The sequence below is a fragment of the Triticum dicoccoides genome, chromosome 6B, assembly GCF_002162155.2.
Source record: "Triticum dicoccoides isolate Atlit2015 ecotype Zavitan chromosome 6B, WEW_v2.0, whole genome shotgun sequence".
NCBI lineage: Eukaryota > Viridiplantae > Streptophyta > Magnoliopsida > Poales > Poaceae > Triticum > Triticum dicoccoides.
In genome coordinates, this window is record NC_041391.1 from 231,196,765 (window position 1) to 231,222,624 (window position 25,860).

The 25,860-nt window shown below is 42.5% G+C and overlaps 1 protein-coding gene across 3 annotated transcripts; it reads left to right on the forward strand.

The window, feature by feature from the left end:
• Positions 1-3,084: 3,084 nt before the first annotated feature.
• Positions 3,085-6,998, forward strand: LOC119323355. Of its 3 annotated transcripts, none has more exons than XR_005156274.1 (4): positions 3,085-3,327; positions 3,420-3,580; positions 6,153-6,197; positions 6,571-6,998. XR_005156274.1 is itself a non-coding variant. In XM_037596994.1 (3 exons), the coding sequence occupies exons 1-3, from the start codon at positions 3,283-3,285 to the stop codon at positions 6,696-6,698; spliced, it is 360 nt and encodes a 119-aa protein (XP_037452891.1). In that variant the 5' UTR covers positions 3,086-3,282; the 3' UTR covers positions 6,699-6,998. The 3 variants fall into 3 exon arrangements, 1 of the variants encoding a protein (XP_037452891.1); XR_005156273.1 differs by having other exon boundaries at positions 3,090-3,353; XM_037596994.1 differs by lacking the exon at positions 6,153-6,197 and having other exon boundaries at positions 3,086-3,353.
• The last annotated feature ends 18,862 nt before the right edge of the window (positions 6,999-25,860 follow it).

Here is a 25,860-nt window from a genome sequence, read left to right on the forward strand (position 1 = left end):
CGCGTGTGAAGTAATCAAATCGCTATTTTTTCATTCATTGATCGAGTGGATTTAAGAGTTTTATTAGGTCATCGCACGCCAGAGAAGGTCCGTGAATTATTCAATCTATTTTTTCATTCATTCGAGGGGATTTTAAGGCATGAAGTTCAATAATATGGAAATGAGGCGGGTCTTCTCTTTTCGAGTCAATGGCAGCACCTGCTAACCAATGGACAACGTAAATATTCAAGAACATACCGCAAGGTCAGATTTGAAAGATTCTATGATTACTTTTTTTTACTTCTTAAAAAATAATTATTATTATGAATTGCCGAATATTCTTAGAAACATGAACAAATTTTGAAATCCCAAACAATTTTCAAAACTTCAATTTGTTTTTTGGGAGTTTCATACATTTTCAAAAATACAGAAACAATATTTGAAATGGGAACATTTTCTAAAATTCACAAACATTTTTCAAAAACATGAACCTTTTATAAGAACACGAGCATTTTTTGAATTTTTGAACAATTTTCAAAAATGGGAACATGTTTACCTTTCAGAACAATTTTAGAAAATGTGTAATTTTTCACATGAATATTATTTGCATTTGTGAGCATTCCTCTAAAGCAAGAATATTTTTCAAATTTGGAGCATTTTTTAAAATGTATTTTTTTTAAGTATCTTGAACAATTTTGGAAAATACAATTATTTTTGAAAAAATGGGAACATTACTTTTCATTTGAAAATTTCAGTGTCCTTTTCCAGCTAACTCACGTGCCAATACATCCATCCTTTGTCCGGAATAATAGATCCATACTTCATACATCTTATTACTACATGTAGTTTCACACACGTTTATAAATTGGTATGACCGTATGTAAAGAGCAATACGGGGTTATTTAAAATATTTTTATGTTGTATTCATGAACATTTCACTACAATAAGATTTTTTTCGAATTGGGAACATTTTTTAAAATACAATGTTTTTGTGAAAATCTGAAACAATTTTGTAAAACAGGAACATATTTTCCGTTTTCATCAAATTTCAGAATGACTATTTTTTTAATATCTGAAGATTTTTAAAACGGGAATGAAAATTTGGAATTCTGAACATTCTTCAAAATTTTGAACGAAATTGAAATTATAAACATTTCATAAAAAGAGTAATTGATCAAAAACGTAAAGATAAACAATAATAAGATTAAAAAAGAAAAAGGAAAAAAAGAAACAGGAAAGAGGAAATAAAAAGAGAAAGGAACATAAAATGTTAAATACAAAATGAAAACAAAAGATGTAAACGGGCCGGCCCAGTCTAGGGCTATCTGGGCAAACCTCCGACTATCTATCGCCAAGTCCGGCAAATAGGAGTTTCCCAGCTGCGTGGGCAGGGAAATAACTGGGCTTTAGCGGGTGGCCCATGTACGAAATTCTGGATAAACCATATTTCTTTTTCTAGCACATGGATGCACAAAAAATTAGTACCACCTTGGATACTAAAAAAAAAATCTATTCGCTGGTGAACGGATGAAAAATTTGGAGAAACGCACCTTGCTTTATTAGTAGGTATAGATATAGATATAGATGCGTTTCTCAGATTTTACCGTTCGTCACGGATGTATGTGTATGTATAAGGAAATTTGAAGGTACCTCCATACACACGCACCCAAGTGAAAAGAAAACATTTTTTCAATATCAATTAATTAAAACATAAAATATAAGTTATTTCTTTTTGCGGTGCAAGTAAATGTTAAAGCTATAATATATGCCTTGGTTTGGCATGAAAAAATGTAGGCATTTCTTTTTCAGATTTCACCAATCATAGATCTGGATGTATGTTCACGCGGGCAGAAATTCAAAGATGCACAGGTGAGTTTTAATTATTTATTTCTGAATTTAAAGTTCATCCCAGATGGATGTGTACGTGGTCGGAAATTCGAAGGTGCACACGTGTTCACGGATGTTTGTGTATGTTGGCGGAAATTCGAAGGTGCATCCATGGGAATGCTCCTAGGTGAAAAAGAATACATTTTCTCAGTGTCAAATAATTTCAAAAATATAATATAAGTCACTATTCAAGCCTTGATAGTACAAGTAACTCTGGATGCAAACATATATGTATTTTAGCGTTTACAAAAGAAATAAATTGTTTAGCACCAGAAATTACGTTTTGAGAGTACTTATATTTTTCCTGAAAACATAATGTCTTCTCTTTGCATGAAAAACTAATACTCGACCGTGCACGAGTGATATTTATTTTGGAATTGTTGATGTTGTAAGTGAAGTGTGTTTTTCTCTTCAGATTATATTATTCTCTCTAGGACTAGGTGCTCCTAGGAGTCAAAATGCATTTCTCTGTCTGTAAGAAAACTCTATTTTTACGCTTTGTGCAAGACTGGATACACTATTTCTATGTTTAAATATATACAGGGCATATTCTTTGGATTCCCTTTAAACTTACTGTAGTTATTAATAACTAGGAAAGTGGCCCGCTCGATGCGCGGGCTAGAATTTTGTAAAGTTAAGTGGGAGAATATATTATTTGATTTGCCCAATAAAAATTAAAACGAAGTGTGACAATATTTTTAATTATAATACCTTTCCAAACATAGCTCTGTCTTCGGTATATTTGGGTTCTACTGGTATATAAATATATGTGCTATTCGTTTATCTTTTACTTACTAATTATGCATGCTATATTATAGGTTCATAATCAATTGCACTCCTCAATTTATATTTCTATTTTCTTTTGACTTTTTATCATGTTCTTAGTTTTTTCTGTAGTCATAAATTTAATAGTTCTCATTCTTTTCGTGTAATCATAGGTTAATTTGCTCACACTATGCAAGATTGTCATATTTTATATGTAGTGTCTTTTGTACAGTAATTGATTAGTTTATTTTTTTTCCTATATACTTATCCATAAGGAACTTTGTTGGTAGATCTTTGCTTTCATACACGTGCACTCAGCACTATCAAGGGTGGATTACATTTTCACGTCACATAGTTTGCTCTTACTGTATGCACAGTACTACTACATGTACAGAACGTAATTAGTTTGATGGGTCCCACCAGTAAGATTCTTCACTTTCCCCATTCCGTAGTCTTCTCGACTTCTCCGTTTTCTCTTCTCCACTCATCTCTACTTTCACTAAGAAATGTTCCTCTTGCCCGATCCCCTTTGTCCTATCCTTATCATCTCTTCTCACTTAAAAATTGGTGTTACCGGATGGCTCCCATCAGCTTGCTCTCTTGATCCGCATCATTGAGGTTGCTCGTCCTCACCTGAAGCCACCACCGCTCATGCTGCCACAGGGTGACCATCGACGGCGGCTGGTTTGGCTCCTCGTACGCCTCCTCCGTCTCGTAGGCTGGTAAATGGGGCTGGATTTATGTTGGCGTATTTGCAGTGATTTGGTCACGGATATTGTCTCCCGCAGGCCCGCAGCCTCTTGGATCCAGCTTCGGTATGAGGATGGCGGCGGCATTTTCTTCCCCAAGCGCGCAAGCCAAACACATCGCCGCTATTTCTGCGTGAGGCAGCTCAACACATCGTCCACATCCTCTACAGCGGAAACATTCTTCGAAGTTCGAACTGCAGGTCCCCGTTTTCCCTTCTCGCGACTCTGTCATATTTCCCCTTTTTATTATCCTTTTCATGTGTTTGTGCCATTCAACCAATATAATGTAATGAAGGAAATGTCTGTTAGTGGTAAATATTTCATCATTTTTCCTTCAAATCTTGGAAAACATGTAACTGTTGTGTTGGATGCTTGGTGGTATTTTTTTTTTTCAAAAAGGAGGAAAACCCCCGGCCTCTGCATCTGGTCGATGCATACGGCCACTTTATTAATTATTAGCACAAAACCTTACAAAGTTGTACAACAGTAAGACCAAAGCCACCATCTTCGCAACCTCTGTCGCTACTCCTATCTAACTGATGAAGGGGCGCTGATGGTCTGGGCCTAATACCAAACAGACCTCGCAGCCAAACCTAACATCTAAGACCTGAGGTCCCAACCTGGACGCCTGCCGGGTATGGGCACCCACCAGTCCGGCATGCTCCTCAACCCGGCCGCCCGCCAGGTATGAGGCCGCCACAGCCACCTGCCACCAATCCATCTTCAGAGCTATACTGCTGCATACACCTTGCCCGGTCTCGCTGCCGTCGACGCCACCATGGCACCAGACAGCTCCACCGCCCTGCGCTCGTCCATCCAGCCGCATCCATGAACGATATGTAGCCGCACCATGCCGCCAAAATCATCGTCATCGACGCGGAAGATACAACGCCGCACCACCAGGCAACCTCCGCACCGTCGCCACTGCTGGAGGTACTCGGAGCCCACCATCGAATGTACTTGGATGCTTGGTGGTATGCTTTATAATATAAAGCGGGGGGAAACCCTTTTTCGTAAGTGTCGAATGAGTTACAAAGTCGATACTAATAAGTACTGTATATATTCAGTGTATCATCATGTATGCAAGGTTGGTTGCATATTATTTGTTTTCATATGATCTTTTCCTCTTGTTTTTGCAATCGGTCCTTTCCTTCTTTGTTTTGCTAATGTAAGCAAAACATTGTGTTTGTATATGGCAAATCAACACTTAATTTCAGTCACTCGAAATTAACTGAATTTTGGTCAGGGAAGTGTACGTACATGCTAATCTAAGCTCAGATTTCCACCATACTTGTCAAGTAGCACAGATGTTTGGTAGCTGGAATGATAAAAATGAGATGTCAAGAATATATCCTGGTGATATAGCAGTTCCATTGAATTTGTGGATGTTTTGTCCAGAGTAGTTTCCTTTAGCTGTATCATCACAGTACAGAGACATATCATCAGCTCATTACAGTGCTATAAAGCACCTTATGCATGGGGTCCAAATCGGATGCCATATCGAGGACAGGCGTAAATATCAACGGGAAAGATGTGTTTGATCTCTTTTATCTGTCGGAGTCAAATACTTCCACATTTCGTGAAGCACATTTTAAGTATTTATTTGTGGTAACCGTCCCTGAACAATGAACCAAGTTCAGCATCTTGAGTTGCTCCTTTTGTATTAGTTTACCTGATAACAGGTCTCCCATAAGGTTGTCCATATCAACCATGCCTGCCAGCACTAATTATTATCATTAATTGCTGACAAGGATCCCGAGTTTTCTACTTATAGCACTAATTTCCGTGGTGACTGGTGAGCAGATATGTTCGACGGCTACATTTGATATTAAAGTTGGTTCGCACTGCCGTGCTTAATCTCACTGATATTTGAAGTTTGTGCCATGCTCGTCCCTTAATTTTTTTTGTAGTTGCTCTATTGGTTTCATTGTAGTAAGCAAATCATGTTTATAAATCTAATTGAACGATGCTTGTTCTTCGGTATGGAGTATGTTCATACCTGAGCATTATTTATCAGTATTCACCCTACTCTCCAAGGTATCACTATCAGCAAAATTCGACTGTTAGTCCAAAAACTTTGATTTTTCTTTATCCACTTCTATCACTGTTGTATCAAAAAGAAAACTGATTTTGAGATTGTTCTTGAATGGTTGGTACTTTTCTTACTCTCATACTTTGAAGGTCTTAATTATGTAGATGAAGTCCTCTTTAATTTTTGCTTTAAATTCTCGGTACTTTTCTTACTCTCAAACTTTGAAGGTCTTAATTATGTAGATGAAGTCCTCTTTAATTTTTGCTTTAAATTCATTGACCAGTTTGTTCCCAATAGAAGCATGGATTGCATTGCCCTACATAGAGAGAACATTAGCAAACTTTGGAAAAGGAAAACTGAAGAGACATTGTATATGTAGTACTTGGACCTTTTTATCTCACAAAATCTTATAAGTGCTAATGAGTTCATCCGTTGATAAGTTAATTGCGTTCTAAAGTCCTAAGACTTTGAGACTTTGACTTTGATTGTCCATGCCTCGTTTCGTGTAGTCAATGAATTCAGCGGTTTAGGTGCCATATTCCTTGATGCCCTAAAAATAGAAGAACAAAATGTTGATTAGTAAAGTAAGTAATATAATGACATGGCAGCTATATAAATACACTTGTTTTTTGCAATGGCCTCAAGTGATTATGCGATAACAAAGTAAAGTGAAGATTTTTTTAACTGGAGCTGATGAATAAATATAAATTTTTGACTATTGGTTTGATCTTTTGTTTCAGATGGAGCTGATGGCACTAAGATAGGAACCCACTATCGAATTTGAGGTTGATCGAATATGAAAACCATTTGATGCACCAATTGAGTTTCTCTATATCGCAGCAAGGCATCCTTTTTTTTTTCTATTATAGCTGTACTGTGGTTCTAGTTTTGTAGAGTATATTATCTTAACGTGAATACACTGGAACGAACATCCATGGCATCAACGGCGAGTAAAAGTATGAATGTGCCACCATTAAGACATGAACCTATACCTATAGAATTGCAGTACTTAATCTAGAATACACATGATAGTTTTTCTATTTCAACATAATTAACCTTCTGAGCTAACATGTGAATATCTTTCTTTATGAGCACTTCCTAGAGTATAATTGAAGTATTATTGATCCATTAATAGCCCTGATCTATAATTTCGTGCAGATGGTACTTACTGGAGATGGTCTGATTGCTCGCCGGAGCCGGCTGGTGTCCGCTGGAAGAAGACAATGCCGAAGTGCCACTGGTTGGAGGATGTTGACTTCGAAGTGTCATTCGCCGGAGAAAGATGATGTACAAGGTGTAACCTACAATCTAGAGGACAATTAAACCTTGAGGTGGGAGTGCTCTGTTTGGGCAGATCGAATCTCTGTACATTATTGTGAGAGTTCGGAGAGATTGCATCTCCAAACTTTGTTTTTGCGCCAGTTTTTTTATTGTGGGATGGTTTGATGGCTCATGGGATGGTCGAACCTATTGGGATCATGAGATTTATGTTGTGGGATGCTCTAATCGCCCAACCTATTGGGGTCGTGAGATTGTAATTGTGGGTTGTTTTTTTTAACTGATGGTGGGATGTTTTTTTTTGGATTGATCGTCGGATGGTTTGATAGCTCAAACCTGTTGGGATCGTAACTGATCGTGGGATGTTTTTATTTTTATTTTTGACTGATCGTGGGATGGTTTGGTAGCTCGAACCTGTTGGGATCGTGATATTTAAGGCTGGTCATAGTGGGGAGTAACTTAGACTAGTGTCATATAGTAATGCAAAGTAACATGATAGTAGTGTCATAGATGGCTTCATTTATTAGCTTGTAGACTCATTTTGTCTTGGGAAGCGCTATGTTACAGTAACATATTATGTTACCACCTCACATTAAATACTTGCCACATAAGCAAAAATTTATTGGAGTGCGCTATGTTACTAGCTAAGTTACTTCTACTATGACTAGTCTAAAGGTCCAACCTGTTGAGATGTGACTGCATGGGCCCATCTCGTTTACGAAGATCTAACGGTTGTACCTGGTTGATTAGAAATAGACACACCGAATTAAAGGTCAGATATTTCTAATTACTGTGAGATGTGAGATTTTCTAAGCTAATTATCTTTATTCTAATGATCCCGTCAAGTACTTTTTATATATAAATTGATAATCCATCCTACATAGCATTCTAAACCTCTATATTATCTAACCAGTTGCAGCTCATATGGTCATACGAAGTAGTAGGATTCTGGACTACTACAGACATCCAGTTTAGATGGTTCCTGTAACTTCATGTCAGCTACGCCTGTGTTGTGCATATGTGGTTATATTGAATAGCTTATCCTAAGTTTTTAAGAAAGCCTAATAATTTCTTGTGAGCGCAGTTTTGACTTTGTTTACACTCTTGGGAACTCCCACACTATGTACGATATTATCAGTATAGATTAACTGATAAACCAACTACGTGAACATCTCATCAAGCATAAGATAAACTCTATGAAAGTACTTCTAGCCAAGCCTATAATTTATTGGTGCTTGCTAAACATGACAAGTTATGGTCGACTTACACGATTATTTTATGCTTATAATATATTCTGTTCATAATTCATTTAATTTGGAGCTTTCATTCATTAAATTTTTACTTTTGGAGCTTTCATTCATTTATTTTTTGGCATGCACATGTTTTCTTGCTTGCTATACACACTCCAGTTGGAGTCTTTGTATATATGTTCGACAGGGGCGGGCAGTAGAGATGCATCTCGGGAAGGATCATGTCCATTAGATTCGTTGTGCATAGTCCTTTTACTACAAGAGACATGTTCATATATTAATCGAGAGTTTATGGCACTTGACTATCGGCATAGATTTTAGAGAATATAAATATATCGTTGACATAGATTGTCTATCATTTGGAGATGGTGCATGCTTCAATTGTTATTCACACACAAGTAAGATGATAAATGGAATGCACGAGAATGCTAGATAATACATGTGGCAAAAGTCTTCGAAGTCCTTATTTGTGGACTGTCCTCAACAAAAATCAAATTATCAATTACTTTTGAACGAATTCTTTTCATGGAAATAGTTCACAACACTATACATTTTATTGCATTTGCATCAGTATTTTCAAGACTATTAGTTTTGTTTGTATATCTAAAAATTAGAAAGTTAAGCTTATGGTTGTCGATGTGCCTTACATATGGTTTCATCCAAACGTGGGAGTTTTATTACATGAGTGCTAAGAACCTAATGTTTACTGTGGTTCTTGGCATAATATTTGACATGACAAGTGTTTGGATTTAATGATCTGATGGTATGATTTTTATATTTTTATTGGAATTCTAAACAAAAAATTATATATTTTCTCTGCTATGGACAATCAAACTAAACTGTTACAAATTTAGTAATAGTTTTCCTTTCTCCTTGCAACCATATTTGAGAAATTTCCTGAACATGCTTCTTCTGAGTGACTGAATAGCCATTTTTTGGTGACATATTTGAGTTTTCAAATTGTTGTGAAAAACAACACTAATTCAATATTAATATAAATGGATCTATGATGGGTTAATATATTGCCTAAGTAAAACAACATCGTAAATTTCTAGCCCGCACAATTGGGCGGGCCACTGCTAGTTTGGGTACACAAAGGAGACTATAGCACACCCGCACTTCTTAATCGAGCAAGATCAACAATTAAACAGACCTAGCTAACCTAAAGATTACTCTAACAAATTAAAGACCGGCGCTATTAATTAAAAAAAAGAGTACTACTACGGCTAGTGCTCATCGATCTCTGCCGCCTCCTCTATGTCCAGCTCGCGCCCGACGGTCTCCTGGGGAAGGGACTCAATGGCATCCATTGCACCATAGTCGGCAAGCATCTCGCCATCCGCATGCGCCATCTCTTTGGAAAACACCACCATGAGCTGGGAGTGAGCAGCCGCGATCTGGGCTTGGACGGGCTCCGTCGTGGCAAGGTATGCGGCGGAGCAACGGGCGGATGCTCAAACGCTCTCGGTGATTGCCAACTCTTCGGTCATAGGTTGCTGACCGTTGTCGGAGAAGCTTCATTCGATTTGTGCGGTGACCGCCACGAGCTAGGCATGGGCGGCCTCGACATGGTCGTGGGCGGCCTCCATCAGGGCTATGGCCGCCACTGTGGAACGGACAGCTGTTGTGCCGCTCTCGCCAGTTGCTATCCCCGAGGCAGAAGTTGCTGTCTCCACCTGAGAAGCAACAACGGCCGTTTGGGTTGCCTTGGACGGCCGGTCGCAGATTGTGGCTACGCTCATGCACCTTGTTAGCACGCGCATGGCGGCTGTGGCTGCGCTCTCGCTGGAGCAGTTCGCCGAAGTTGCCCTCACGACGCGGGTCCACGTCCCCATCTTTCACCTGCTACGATTGAACAATGAAATGATATTTGAGGAGCGAGCTAGTGTGCTTGACATGCTGGCTGTGGACTGTAGCCGACGCACCTTCTCGCGTAAGCCATAGGCGTACTATACTCCGACGGTGCTTCAAGATATTTTGTACTGCATCTCACACGGTTGGTGATAATAAACTATGTGCGATCTACTTGATTTTTCATCTTGATTTGAATCACATAATGGGGTCACAGCAGCAATGGAGGGTGTTTGAATTGCCAGAACTTTTATCTGCAGCGAACATGCAACTATATGTGTGTCGTAAAAAAATTAAAATTATTTAGGGTTCGTTTGGATATTTTATACGTTAACTTGTTTTTCTATCCATTTCAGGGGCACAATTCAAAATTAAACTGCATGCACATGCTCCGGTGCACCAACATGGGTTGTAAAATCATATATGTGTCTATGGGTTTATGCTTATGTCTCATGCAAGAAATGGGAATGAATTTCGCATACCACGGCACCGTGGCTCTCCGGCAAACGTTGAGGTACTTAATTTCGTAATTCTACTAAATACAAAATCCATCTGAAATTCATCAACCTTGGCATGCTATCATGGAATGGCATCAACATGCTGGGGTAAAAAATATTGTCCCATTTGGGGCAGATTATGGTATAAGCTTCTCACAAGAAGCCTCATGGTGCTGTTAGAAAAACGTGTCACCTTTGTGGACAAAACGATATTTGTCGCCTCTTTTTTCTTTCATTTTTTTCATGGTGTCAACATAGAACAACAGGAGTGTCGTGTTAAATTTTGGAATTTTCTAGGGATTGTTTGGACATTTTTATACGTTAACTGAGTTTTCTAGGCATTTATCAGTGCATAAAAATGGGTCGAAAAATCAAATGTGTGTCCTTGGTTGCAAGCTTAGGTCACATGCAAGAAATGTGAATATACATGGTTTTAAAATTCTAGTAAATCAAAAACTCGTCTGAAATTCATGAAACTTGACATGATATCATGGAACGACATCGACATGCCGTGGTAAAAATATTGTCCCATTTGGGACTGGTTTGGGTATAAACTTCTCACAAATCAGAGCTTCTCTCACAACAAGCCTGATTGTTTCGGTAAGGAACGTGCCACTCTGGGGGACGAAACGATATCTGTTGCTTCTTCTTACTTTCAAAAATTTTCTCGTGTCAACATAGAACAACAGGAATGTTGTGTCAATTTTTGGATTTTTTTTGGGGTTCGCTTGGACATTTTTATACATCAACAGAGTTTTTTATGCATTTATGTTCATAATTCAAATTTGAACCACATGCACATGCTCCAGTGGATATAAATGGGTTCAAAATTGAAATGTGTGTCCTTGGTCGCATGCTTAAGTCCCATGCAATAAATAAGAATGAATGCGAACCACCTTGCCACCATCTCTCGACCGCTAACATTGAGATACATGGTTTTAAAATTCTAGTAAATTAAAAACGCGTCTGAAATTTATGAAACTTGACATACTAGCATGGAACAACATCAATATGTCGTGGTAAAAATATTGTCCCATTTGGGGAAGGTTGGGGTATAAGCTTCTCACAAACCAGAATTTCTCACACCAAGCCTCATGGTTACGGTAGGGAACATTTCACCTCTCTGGACAAAACGACATCTGTTGCCTCTTCTTGATTTCAATTTGTTTTTCTAGTGTCAACATAGAACAACATGAGTGTTGTGTTAAGTTTAGGAATTTTTCGGGGTTCGTTTGGATATTTTTATACATTAACTGATTTTTCTATGCATTTGTGTGCATAATTCAAATTTGAACTACAGGCACATGCTCCAGTGCCTGTAAATTGGTTGAAAAATTAAATATGTGTCCTTGGTTGCATGCTTAGGTCCCATGCAAAAAATGGGAATGAATGGCAAACACCTTGGCACTGTCGCTCGGCCACAAACATTGAGATATATGGTTTTTAAATCCTAGTAAATCCAAAACTCGTCTGAAGTTCATGAAACTTGACATGCTATCATGGAGCTGCATCAACATGCCGTGGTAAAAAAATTGTCCCATTTGGGGCAGGTTTGGTATAAGCTTCTCGCAAACCAAAGCTTCTCACAACAAGTCTGATGGTTTCGGTAGGGAACGTGCCACCTTTAGAGAGGGAACGATATCCGTTGCCTCTTCTTGCTTTCAAGTTTTTTCTAGTGTCAACATAGAACGACATGATTATTGTGTCAATTTTTGGGATTTTTGGGGTTCGCTTGGACATTTTTATACATTAACTGGTTTTTCTAGGCACTTTATGTGCATAATTCAAATTTGAACTACATGCACATGCTCCAGTGCAGAAAAATGGGTTAACATATCAAATGTGTGTCCCTGGGTGCATGCTTAGGTCCCATGCAAGAAATGGAAATGAATTTCAAACACCACGACACTGTTGATTGTCGGTAAAATGTTTAGATACTTTGTTTTTAAATTCTAGTAAATCCAAAACTCGTCTGAAATTCATGAAAACTTGGCATGCTATCATGGAATGGCACCCGACATGTTGTTGTATTTTTCATACCCATTTCGAGAGAAGGCGCACTCGAATAACAACCAACAAAGGCATTTTAAAACAAATAGCTGCCACTTTAACATCTCAAACTTCTGTATAATTTAACTCGTGTGCATTCTATTAACCAAACACGCGACGCCACGTGTTTGGCTTTTAATGGCTATAGGAGGTGTCGTGCAGACAGCTGCTTGAATGAATGAGCCAGAGGCGTGCGAGCGTAGTCCGGTGCACATGCTGACCAAGAGGCATGCTAGCTGTCCTTTAATGCGTAGGCTCACCGGGAAGCGTGCGAGCTATATGCTGTGCAGGCTCACTAGGAAGCGAGTCCTTAGACTTCCATGGCTGCCCGCCTTGCTCGCATCCTCTCCATTAATGGCGCCCGAGCCGCAGTTTAATATGGGCGGCCTTACTGTTCGCCTCCCATTCCCCTCCCTCCCGTGGACCTCCACCAACGCCATGGTGTAGAAGGATCATCTACCACTAGTCTTCAAGTTTGGCGAAGTCGACTTTGAGCCGGAGGAGATAGAAAATAAGGAGGAATGGGGCCTCATGGACATGGCCCTGAACGAGCTGGCCGCGGCGGTTGCTGCCCCCGCACCTGTCCCAGCTCACATCCCCACGCCCGCGGCAGCGACCATCCCCGTAGCATTGACGGGCTGGTCGCCGAGCACTATCGCAGAGCTGGAAGCCATGGGTGTCAGCGAGGTCTCCGTGGACCCGTGCGAGCTCATGTACATGCCAACGACTATGCCCGTGCCCGTGCGCGCCCCTCCACCCACCACGGCGCCGGTCCCTATGCGTTTGCCTGCACTCGACACGTCTGTGCCCATGCACACGCCCCCCTCAGCGGCATTTGACACCGCCGTCAACCGCTACCTCGCAGCGTCGCGAGTTGCCGTCCTCCCGCACCCCGTCCGTCGATCGCGCGATGACATGATGTTTGATTTCCAAGTGAAGAACATTTTGTGCTACCTTGAAGACTTCAACAACGGCGTCCCGGAGGACGACAATGACAACACCGCCGCGGCACGCTGCCTCCGCCGCCGTCGGAAATAGTTTTTTTGGTTTAATACTGTATCTTGATCATATGAATATAAATTTGTAGTATGACTGAATGAAAGATATAGTTTGAACAAACTTGCATTTTTCTCTTTTAATGTATAGACTTATCAAATGATTTTCTTTTAAAAAACGTCTATGGTTTTTAAATACAAAACACTCATCGCAAACGTTTTAGATAGAACACCCGTATGCAAACCGACAGCTTCCCCAGGAAACCAAGGGAAAATGTGCCAAGCAGGATTTGTGCAGCTCTTGATCGCAAACGTTTTAAATAGAACACCCGTATGCAAAATTAGAGCTATGGTCTTCCCTAGTAAGTCAAAGGAAAATTCACAGCGCGGCATTTGTGCATCTCTTCAACGCAAACGGTTCAGATTGAATAGGGTACGCAAAGCCAGACTTCGTCGCTAAGCCAAGAGAAAATGTGCTGAGCAGGATTTGTACATCCCTTCAACGCAAACGGTTGTTTTGGATTACTCGTGTGCAACCACGTACAGACAATTTGGTAAGATTTGCATCTGTCATATCGAGTATATTTCCATTTGTCAAACTGGAAAAATTGACATTTGTTGATCTAGTAACATTGCCATTTGTCAACCTTGTAACACTGTGATTTGTCAAAATATGCAGCTAAAAATCACCAGCACTATCTAATTTTTGCAACTAAAATTCAGTAATTAAGCATAGATTTCATTCATAGATTACTCAGTCATTCTTTATACAAACAGTTCAACTCGACTGATGAACCGATCAAACTTTTCCCGAATTGTTGCCAACCACGTACTGAAATAGCTAGTTCAACTATATATACTAGCTAATTTTAAGTACGTTGTACAGTTTCACCACACCTATAGTCAGATGAACTAACAAAATAGCCCCTAAATACTACTACTATGGAGGGGCTTTGTACTACTTCCGGCAGCCTCTCCTCGGCCGAGCGTGCTCAGTAAGAGGCAGAGGAGGAGGAGCCTACCGATGAGCTGGACAACTGCAATACGGTGTCTGCCGCTGCTGAAACTTCAGCAACGCTCACCTCGAACGCCCTCTGCCGCTCCAGAAGACCCCTATTGAAGCAGTGATTCTCCTTGTAGATCTCCTTATTCCTCGCCTCTGCGGCATGTGCTACGACCATGGCGGCAGTAAGGCTCTTTGCATGCTTGACGAGGTGCATCTCCTCCTCCCGCAGGAACTCGATGTGGCGCGCAAGGTCACCGATGCATGTGCGAGCCTCCACCTTCGCCTCCCGCCTTTGGTCGGCGTTGGTGGAGTGAGTGATGACCCTGGTGGTCGAAGGTGGGCTGGAGGCCACGGTGGCTGATGATGGGGTGGCGGCCACGACCACCACCTCCCGCCTTTGGTCCGCGACAATGGAGCGGGTGATGGCCATGGTGGCTGGCAGTGGGATGTCGGCCACGACAGCCACCTCCCGCCTTCGGGCCGTGGTGGCGGACCAGGCAATGGACTTGGCTTTCAATGGCGGGGTGGCGGCCACAGCGGCCGGCAACAGCTCTCGAATGGCAATGGCGGCAGAGCGTGTTGTGGGTGTTCGGCGCACACCCAACAGGGATGCCACGCGCACTACACTACGTTGGGGGTTGCGCGGGAATGGGCTCACCAGTATTTGGCCAAAAGAACGCTCCCACGCGCTACTCAAGCTTGCGCTCTAAGCCATCTGCGGCAGCGTGGTGACAAGACGTGCGAGAGGAGGACAAAAATACACGTACACATACAGTTAATAAAATAAAAATGTTTGCGATTAAATTACCTACAACCCCCATCCTGGTTTATAAGTCATCTATGTATTTTATGCCAAATTTTAACTATAGATTTAACTAATAAAATAAATATCATTGGTTTCGTATTTGGACATAGTTTCTAATTGTATAATTTTTGTAACATCCATTAACATTTTGTTGGTTATATTTAAGGTCAAAATATGGCACAGAATATAAAGGGTACTAATAGACCAAGAAGGCGGTCGTTGCACACGGCCGCTCTCTACACTGCGACACAACTGTCAGCCGGCTTGTGGACAACCATTTCCTGCGTGTTCAACCGCTCTATGTCTATGGTTGCTTGTGGTTGTGGCGGCTGCGGCGTGCTCTGCTCACGTCCCGCCGCCGCGCTCTGCTCTCGCGTCCCTCCGAGCACTCTGCCCTCGTCCCTCCACGCGCGCTGCCAGTGTTTGGGGCCGGTGCATGATCATCCACGCTCTGTGCATGCGGTTGCGCTAGGCGCGGAGCCATGATGCAGTTACCCGCTGCAAAAACTGCCATGCAGATGTGCCGAGAATCCAGGCTGCCCGGCCCCCATTTATTCCTGCGGCCATTTTCCTTCATCTCTCGCGCCACATGACACAATAAGCACGCCCATGACAACACATATAGAGAGGACATCCAGCGGTTCCAATGGCACTCCCCATGGCTCCAATGGCGCTCCGAACGGTCGACGACGACAACGGCGGGCAGTTCACCATGCATCACGTAGTGGACACCCATGTGAGGGGGAAGGCCCTCTCGATGGTGTACACGAATGAGCCAATCTCGGTGGAGAGCTCCATCCAAACTATGGAGCAGTTGCTTGCCGAGGACAAGTACCAAGTGGTCGGCTTTGACCTCGAGTACAACATCGGTCGTGCCGGGCACGATCAGAAGGTTGTCATCGCACAGTGCATGCGACATCACGTCCTCGTCTACCACTACCACATGACCACAAGGCCTTGTGAGTGTTTCTCCAGGTTTATCAACAGCTCCGACTACAGTTTCACTATGGTGGACACCACCAATGATTTAAAAGAGCACAAGGTTTTCGGCTTGAAATGCTAGAATCTTGTCAACATCCAGGACCACTACAAGGTATGGGGCAACGGAAATAATAAACAGAACTCCCCGGTTGACCTCGCCTCGGGCATCATCTGTTGGGGAACGTAGCAGAAATTCAAAAATTTTCCCTACGAATCACCAAGATCTATCTATGGAGAGACCAGCAACGAGTAGAAAGAGAGTGCATCTACATACCCTTGTAGATCGCTAAGCGGAAGCGTTCAAGTGAACGGGGTTGATGGAGTCGTACTCGTCGTGATTCAGATCACCGATGATCCTAGTGCCGAACGGGCGACACCTCCGCGTTCAACACACGTACAGCTCGACGATGTCTCCCACGCCTTGATCCAGCAAGGAGAGAGGGAGAGGTTGAGGAAGACTCCATCCAGCAGCAGCACAACGGCGTGGTGGTGATGGAGGAGCGTGGCAATCCTGCAGGGCTTCGCCAAGCACCTACGGGAGAGGAGGAGGTGTCACGGGAGGGAGGGAGGCGCCAAGGGCTCAGGTATGGATGCCCTCCCTCCCCTCCACTATATATAGGGGCAGGGGAGAGGGGGGAGGCGCAGCCTTGCCCCCTCTTCCAAGGAAGGGGTGCGGCTAAGGAGGGGGGAGGAGTCCATCCTCCCCAAGGCACCTCGGAGGTGCCTTCCCCCTTTAGGACTCTCCCCTTTTTCCTTTATCTTGGCGCATGGGCCTCTAGGGGCTGGTGCCCTTGGCCCATGTAGGCCAAGGCGCACCCCCTACAGCCCATGTGGCCCCCCGGGGCAGGTGGCCCCACCCGGTGGGCCCCCGGGACCCTTCCGGTGGTCCCGGTACAATACCGATGACCCCGAAACTTGTCCCGATGGCCGAAACAGGACTTCCTATATATAAATCTTTACCTCCGGACCATTCCGGAACTCCTCGTGACGTCCGGGATCTCATCCGGGACTCCGAACAACATTCGGTAACCACATACAAGCTTCCTTTATAACCCTAGCGTCATCGAACCTTAAGTGTGTAGACCCTACGGGTTCGGGAGACATGTAGACATGACCGAGACATTCTCCGGTCAATAACCAACAGCGGGATCTGGATACCCATGTTGGCTCCCACATGTTCCACGATGATCTCATCGGATGAACCACGATGTCAAGGACTCAATCGATCCCGTATACAATTCCCTTTGTCTAGCGGTATTTTACTTGCCCGAGATTCGATCGTCGGTATCCAATACCTTGTTCAATCTCGTTACCGGCAAGTCACTTTACTCGTTCCGTAACACATCATCCCGTGATCAACTCCTTGGTCACATTGCGCATATGATGATGTCCTACCGAGTGGGCCCAGAGATACCTCTCCGTTTACACGGAGTGACAAATCCCAGTCTCGATCCGCATAAAACAATAGATACTTTCGGAGATACCCGTAGTGCACCTTTATAGTCACCCAGTTATGTTGTGACGTTTGATACACCCAAAGCACTCCTACGGTATCCAGGAGTTACACGATCTCATGGTCAAAGGAAGAGATACTTGACATTGGCAAAGCTCTAGCAAACGAACTACACGATCTTTGTGCTATGCTTAGGATTGGGTCTTGTCCATCACATCATTCTCCTAATGATGTGATCCCGTTATCAACGACATCCAATGTCCATAGTCAGGAAACCATGACTATCCGTTGATCACAACGAGCTAGTCAACTAGAGGCACACTAGGGACATATTGTGGTCTATGTATTCATACGTGTATTACGATTTCCGGATAATACAGTTATAGCATGAATAAAAGACAATTATCATGAACAAGGAAATATAATAATAACACTTTTATTATTGCCTCTAGGTCATATTTCCAACACAATTATATAGTTGTGACATGATATGGCCAATATCATATAGCTCCATTGATCTTCATCTTCGGGGCTCCATGATCATCTTGTCACCGGCTTGACACCATGATCTCCATCATCGTGTCTTCATGAAGTTGTCACGCCAACGACTACTTCTACTTCTATGACTAACATTTAGCAATAAAGTAAAGTAGTTTACATGGCGTTATTCAATGACACGCAGGTCATACAAAAAATAAAGACAACTCCTATGGCTCCTGCCGGTTGTCATACTCATCGACATGCAAGTCGTGAATCCTATTACAAAGAACATGATCTCATACATCACAATTCATCATTCATCACAACTTCTGGCCATATCACATCACATGATCAATCGCTGCAAAAACAAGTTAGACGTCCTCTAATTGTTGTTGCATCTTTTACGTGGCTGCAATTGGGTTCTAGCAAGAACGTTTTCTTACCTACGAATAACCACAACGTGATTTTGTCAACTTCTATTTACCCTTCATAAGGGCCCTTTTCATCGAATCCGCTCCAACTAAAGTGGGAGAGACAGACACCCGCCAGCCACCTTATGCAACTAGTGCATGTCAGTCGGTGGAACCGGTCTCACGTAAGCGTACGTGTAAGGTTGGTCCGGGCCGCTTCATCCCACAATACCGCCGAAGCAAGAAAACACTAGTAGAGGCAAGTAATATGACAAAATCCACGCCCACAACAAAATTGTGTTCTACTCGTGCAAAGAGAACTACGCATAGACCTAGCTCATGATGCCACTGTTGGGGAACGTTGCAGAAAATTAAAAATTTTCCTACGGTTTCACCAAGATCCATCTATGAGTTCATCTAAGCAACGAGTCAAGGGAGAGAGTTTGCATCTACATACCACTTGTAGATCACGAGCGGAAGCTAGCCAAGGGGATGGTGATGATGGAGTCGTACTCGAACGTGATTCGGATCACCGATGTCCAAGTGCTGAACGGACAGCACCTCCGCGTTCAACACACGTACGGGACGGGAGACGTCTCCTCCTTCTTGATCCAGCAAGGGGGAAGGAGAGGTTGAGGAAGATTGCTCCAACGGCAGCACGACGGCGTGGTGTAGTTGGTGCAGCAGTACTCCGACAGGGCTTCGCCAAGCATATACGGAGGAGGAGAGGTGTTGGGGAGGGGAGGGGCTGCGCCTTGGCTTGTGTTAAGCTCCCATGCGCCTCCCCACTATATATAGGGGTGGAGGGGCTAGTTTCTTGCCCTCCAAGTCCATTGGGGCGTTGGCCAAGGTGGGAGGAAAGAAATCCCATCATTTCCTTCCCCACCGATTGTTATCCCCCCTTTTTAGGGATCTTGATCTTATCCCTTCGGGATATGATCTTATTCCTTCTAAGGGGGGATCTTGGTGCGCCTTGACCAGGGGTGTGGGGCCTTTCCCCCACTACTCACGTTCATGTGGGTCCCCCCATGCAGGTGGGCCCCACTTCGGAACCTTCTAGAACCTTCCCGGTACAATACCGAAAAATCCCGAACATTTTCCGGTGGCCAAAATAGGACTTCCCATATATAAATCTTTACCTCCGGACCATTCCGGAACTCCTCGTGACGTCCGGGATCTCATCCGGGACTCCGAACAACATTCGGTAACCACATACAAACTTCCTTTATAACCCTAGCATCATCGAACCTTAAGTGTGTAGACCCTACGGGTTCGGGAGACATGCAGACATGACCGAGACGTTCTCCGGTCAATAACCAACAGCGGGATCTGGATACCCATGTTGGCTCCCACATGTTCCACGATGATCTCATCGGATGAACCACGATGTCAAGGACTCAATCGATCCCGTATACAATTCCCTTTGTCTAGCGGTATTTTACTTGCCCGAGATTCGATCGTCGGTATACCGATACCTTGTTCAATCTCGTTACCTGCAAGTCACTTTACTCGTTCCGTAACACATCATCCCGTGATCAACTCCTTGGTCACATTGTGCACATTATGATGATGTCCTACCGAGTGGGCCCAGAGATACCTCTCCGTTTACACGGAGTGACAAAATCCCAATCTCGATTCGTGCCAACCCAACAGACACTTTTAGAGATACCCGTAGTGTACCTTTATAGCCACCCAGTTACGTTGTGACGTTTGGCACACCCAAATCACTCCTATGGTATCCGGGAGTTGCACAATCTCATGGTCTAAGGAAATGATACTTGACATTAGAAAAGCTTTAGCATACGAACTACATGATCTTGTGCTAGGCTTAGGATTGGGTCTTGTCCATCACATCATTCTCCTAATGATGTGATCCCGTTATCAACGACATCCAATGTCCATGGTCAGGAAACCGTAACCATCTATTGATTAACGAGCTAGTCAACTAGAGGCTTACTAGGGACATGGTGTTGTCTATGTATCCACACATGTATCTGAGTTTCCTATCAATACAATTCTAGCATGGATAATAAACAATTATCATGAACAAGGAAATATAATAATAATCAATTTATTATTGCCTCTAGGGCATATTTCCAACAGTCTCCCACTTGCACTAGAGTCAATAATCTAGTTCACATCGATATGCGATTAACACTCAAGGTCACATCCCCATGTGACTAACACCCAAAGAGTTTACTAGAGTCAATAATCTAGTTCACATTTACCATGTGATTAACACTCGATGAGTTCTGGGTTTGATCATGTTATGCTTGTGAGAGAGGTTATAGTCAACGGGTCTGAACCTTTCAGATCCGTGTGTGCTTTACAAATCTCTATGTCATCTCCTAGATGCAGCTACCACGTTCTATTTGGAGCTATTCCAAATAACTATTCTACTTGGAGCTATTCTAAATTGTTGCTCCATTATACGTATCCGGTATCTCTACTCAGAGCTATCCGGATAGGTGTTAAGCTTGCATCGACGTAACCCTTTACGACGAACCCCTTTACCACCTCCATAATCGAGAAAATTTACTTAGTCCACTAGTTACTAAGGATAACTTTGACTACTGTCCCGTGATCCATTCTTGGATCACTCTTGTACCCCTTGACTGACTCATGGTAAAGCACACTTCAGGTGCGGTACACAGCATAGCATACTGTAGAGCCTATGTCTTAAGCATAGGGGACGACCTTCGTTCCTTTCTCTCTATTCTGCCATGGTCGAGCTTTAAGTCTTAACTTCATACCTTACAACTCAGGCAAGAACTCCTTCTTTGACTGATCCATCTTGAACACCTTCAAGATCATGTCAAGGTATGTGCTCATTTGAAAGTACCATTAAGCGTTTTAATCTATCCTTATAGATCTTGATGCTCAATGCTCAAGCAGCTTAATCCAGGCTTTTCCATTGAAAAATACTTTCCAAATAACCCTTTATGCTTTCCAGAAATTCTACGTCATTTCCGATCATTAATATGTCAACAACATATACTCATCAGAAATTCTATAGTGCTCCCACTCACTTCTTTGGAAATACAAGTTTCTCATAAACTTTGTATACACCCAAAATCTTTGATCATCATCAAAGCATACATTCCAACTCCGAGATGCTCACTCGAGTCCTCAGAAGGATTGCTGGAGCTTTGCATACTTATTAGCATATTTCAGGATAGACAAAACCTTCCGGTTGTATCACATACAACCTTTCCTCAAGAATCGTCGAGGAAACAATGTTTTGACATCCTATCTGCAAGATTTCATAAATAATGCAGTAATTGCTAATATAATTCCAACAGACTCTTAGCATCGCTACGAGTGAGAAAGTCTCATCGTAGTCAACTCCTTGAACTTGTCGAAAAACATCTTAACGACAAGTCGAGCTTTCTCAATGGTGACACTTACCATCATTGTCTGTCTTCCTTTCAAAATCCATCTGCACTCAACAGCCTTACGACCATCGAGTTGTTCTGCCAAAGTCTACACTTTGTTTTCATACATGGATCCTATCTCGGATTTTATGGCTTCTAACCATTTGTCGGAATTTGGGCCCACCATCGCTTCTCCATAGCTCGTAGGTTCATTGTTGCCTAGCAACATGACCTCCAAGACAGGATTACTGTACCACTCTGAAGTAGTACGTATCCTTGTCACCCTACGAGGTTTGGGAGTGACTTGATCTGAAGTTTCATGATCACTATCATAAGCTTCTACTTCAATTGGTGTAGGTGCCACAGGAACAACTTCCTGTGCCCTGCTACACACTGGTTGAAGTGATGGTTCAATAACCTCATCAAGTCTCCACCATCCTCCCACTCAATTCTTTCGAGAGAAACTTTTCCTCGAGAAAGGACCCGATTCTAGAAACAATCCTTTATTGCTTTCGGATCTGAGACAGGAGGCATACCCAACTGTTTTTGGGTTGTCCTATGAAGATGTATTTATCCGCTTTGGGTTCGAGCTTATCAGCCTGAAATTTTTTTCACATAAGCGTCGCAGCCCCAAACTTTTAAGAAACGACAACTTAGGTTTCTCTAAACCATAATTCATACGGTGTCATCTCATCGGAATTACGTGGTGCCCTATTTAAAGTGAATGTGGTTGTCTTTAATGCCTAACCCATAAACTATCGTGGCAGTTCGATAAGAGACATCATGGTATGCATCATATCCAATAGGGTGCAACTATGATGTTCGGACACACCATCACACTATGGTGTTCCAGGCTGTATCAGTTGTGAAACAATTTCCACAATGTCTTAATTCTGTGCCAAACTCGTGATTCAGATATTCATCTCTATGATCATATCATAGATCTTTTATCCTCTTGTCACGACGATCTTTCAACTTCACACTGAAATTACTTGAACCTTTCAATAATTCAGACTCGTGATTCATCAAGTAAATATACTCAACATCTACTCGAATCATCTGTGAAGTAAGAACATAACGATATTCACTGCATGCCTCAGCACTCATTGGACTGCACACATCAAAATGTGTTACTTCCAACAAGTTGCTATCTTGTTCCATCTTACTGAAAACGAGGCTTTTCAGTCATCTTGCCTATGTGGTATGATTTGCATGTCCCAAGTGATTCAAAATCAAGTGAGTCAAAACGGTCCATTTGCATGGAGTTTCTTCATGCATATACACCAATAGACATGGTTCGCATGTCTCAAACTTTTCAAAAACGAGTGAGCCCAAAGATCCATCAATATGGAGCTTCTTCATGCGTTTTATACCGATATGACTTATGTGGCAGTGCCACAAGTAGGTGGTACTATCATTACTATCTTTTGGCATGAACATGTGTATCACTACGATCGAGATTTAATAAACCATTCATTTTAGGTGTAAGACCATTGAAGGTATTTTTCAAATAAACAGAGTAACCATTATTCTCCTTAAATGAATAACCGTATTGCGATAGACGTAATCCAATCATGTCTATGCTCAACGCAAACACCAAATAACAATTATTTAGGTTTAACACCAATCTCTTTGGTAGAGGGAGCGTGCGATGCTTGATCATATCAAGCTTGGAAAAACTTCCAACACATATCGTCAGCTCACCTTTAGCTAGTCTCCGTTTATTCCGTAGTCTTTTGTTTCGAGTTACTAACACTTAGCAACCGAACCGGTATCTAATACACTGGTGCTACTAGGAGTACTAGCAAAGTACACATTAACATAATGTATATCCAATATACTTCTATCGACCTTGCCAGCCTTCTTATCTACCAAGTATCTAGGGTAATTCTGCTCTAGTGGTTGTTCCCCTTATTACAGAAGCACTTAGTCTCGGGTTTGGGTTTTACCTTGGGTTTCTTCACTAGAGCAGCAGCTGATTTGCCGTTTCATGAAGTATCCCTTCTTGCCCTTGCCCTTCTTGAAACTAGTGGTTTCACCAACCATCAACAATTGATGCTCCTTCTTGATTTCTACTTTCGCGGTGTCAAACATCGCGAATACCTCAAGGATCATCATATCTATCCCTGATATGTTATAGTTCATCAGGAAGCTCTAACAGCTTGGTGCCAATGACTTTGGAGAACCATCACTGTCTTATCTGGAAGATCAACTCCCACTCGATTCAAATGATTGTTGTACCCAGACAATCTGAGCACAAGCTCAACAATTGAGCTTTTCTCCTTAGTTTGCAGGTTAATAAAGTCATCGGAGGTCTTATACCTCTTGACATGGGCACGAGCCTGAAATCCCAATTTCAGCCCTCAAAACATCTCATATGTTTCGCGATGTTTCAAAAACGTCTTTGGTGCCTCAACTCTAAACCGTTTAACTGAACTATCACGTAGTTATCAAAACGTGTATGTCAGATGTTTGCAACAACCACAAACAACGTTCGAGGTTCAGCACACTGAGCGGTGCATTAAGGACATAAGCCTTCTATGAAGCAATGAGGACAATCCTCAGTTTACGGACCTAGTCCGCATAATTGCTACTATCAACTTTCAACTATATTTTCTCTAGGAACATATCTAAACAGTAGAACTATAGCGTGAGCTACGACATAATTTGCAAAAACCTTTTGACTATGTTCAGGATAATTAAGTTCATCTTATGAACTCCCACTCAGATAGACATCCCTCTAGTCATCTAAGTGATTACATGATCCGAGTCAAACTAGGCCGTGTCCGATCATCACGTGAGACGGACTAGTCATCATCGGTGAACATCTTCATGTTGATCGTATCTTCTATACGACTCATGTTCGACCTTTCGGTCTCCGTGTTCCGAGGCCATGTCTGTACATGCTAGGCTCGTCAAGTTAACCCTAAGTGTTTCGCGTGTGTTCCGAGGCCATGTCTCTACATGCTAGGCTCGTCAACACCCGTTGTATTTGAACGTCTGAATAAAACACCCGATCATCACGTGATGTTTTGAAACAGCGAACTGTCGCAACGGTGCACAGTTAGGGGAGAACACTTCTTGAAATTGTTGTAAGGGATCATCTTATTTACTACCGTCGTTCTAAGCAAATAAGATGTATAAACATGATAAACATCACATGCAATCAAATAGTGACATGATATGGCCATCATCACTTTGCTCCTTTTGATCTCCATCTTCGGGGCTCCATGATCATCATCGTCACCGGCATGACACCATGATCTCCATCATCATGATCTCCATCATCGTGTCTTCATGAAGTTGCCTCGCCAACTATTACTTCTACTACTATGGCTAACGGTTAGCAATAAAGTAAAGTAATTACATGACGTTTAAGTTGACACGCAGGTCACAAATAAATAAAGACAACTCCTATGGCTCCTGCCGGTTGTCATACTCATCGACATGCAAGTCGTGATTCCTATTACAAGAACATGATCAATATCATACATCACATATATCATTCATCACATCCTTTTTGGCCATATCACATCACATAGCATACCCTGCAAAAACAAGTTAGACGACCTCTAATTGTTGTTTGCATGTTTTACGTGGCTGCTATGGGTTTCTAGTAAGAACGTTTCTTACCTACGCATGAACCACAACGTGATATGCCAATTGCTATTTGCCCTTCATAAGGACCCTTTTCATCGAATCCGATCCGACTAAAGTGGGAGAGACAGACACCCGCCAGCCACCTTATGCAACTAGTGCATGTTTGTCGGTGGAACCGGTCTTACGTAAGCGTACGTGTAAGGTTGGTCCGGGCCGCTTCATCCCACGATGCCGCCGAATCAAGATAAGACTAGTAACGGCAAGCATATTGAACAATATCGACGCCCACAACTACTTTGTGTTCTACTCGTGCAAAGAATCTACGCAATAGACCTAGCTCATGATGCCACTGTTGGGGAACGTAGCAGAAATTCAAAAATTTTCCCTACGAATCACCAAGATCTATCTATGGAGAGACC

Coding starts and splice junctions, on each gene's coding strand:
- LOC119323355 (XM_037596994.1), top strand. CDS start 3,283: ATGCTGCCACAGGGTGACCATCGACGGCGGCTGGTTTGGCTCCTCGTA. Junction 3,354..3,419: donor CTCCTCCGTCTCGTAGGCTG/GTAAATGGGGCT, acceptor TGTCTCCCGCAG/GCCCGCAGCCTCTTGGATCC. Junction 3,581..6,570: donor CTTCGAAGTTCGAACTGCAG/GTCCCCGTTTTC, acceptor AATTTCGTGCAG/ATGGTACTTACTGGAGATGG.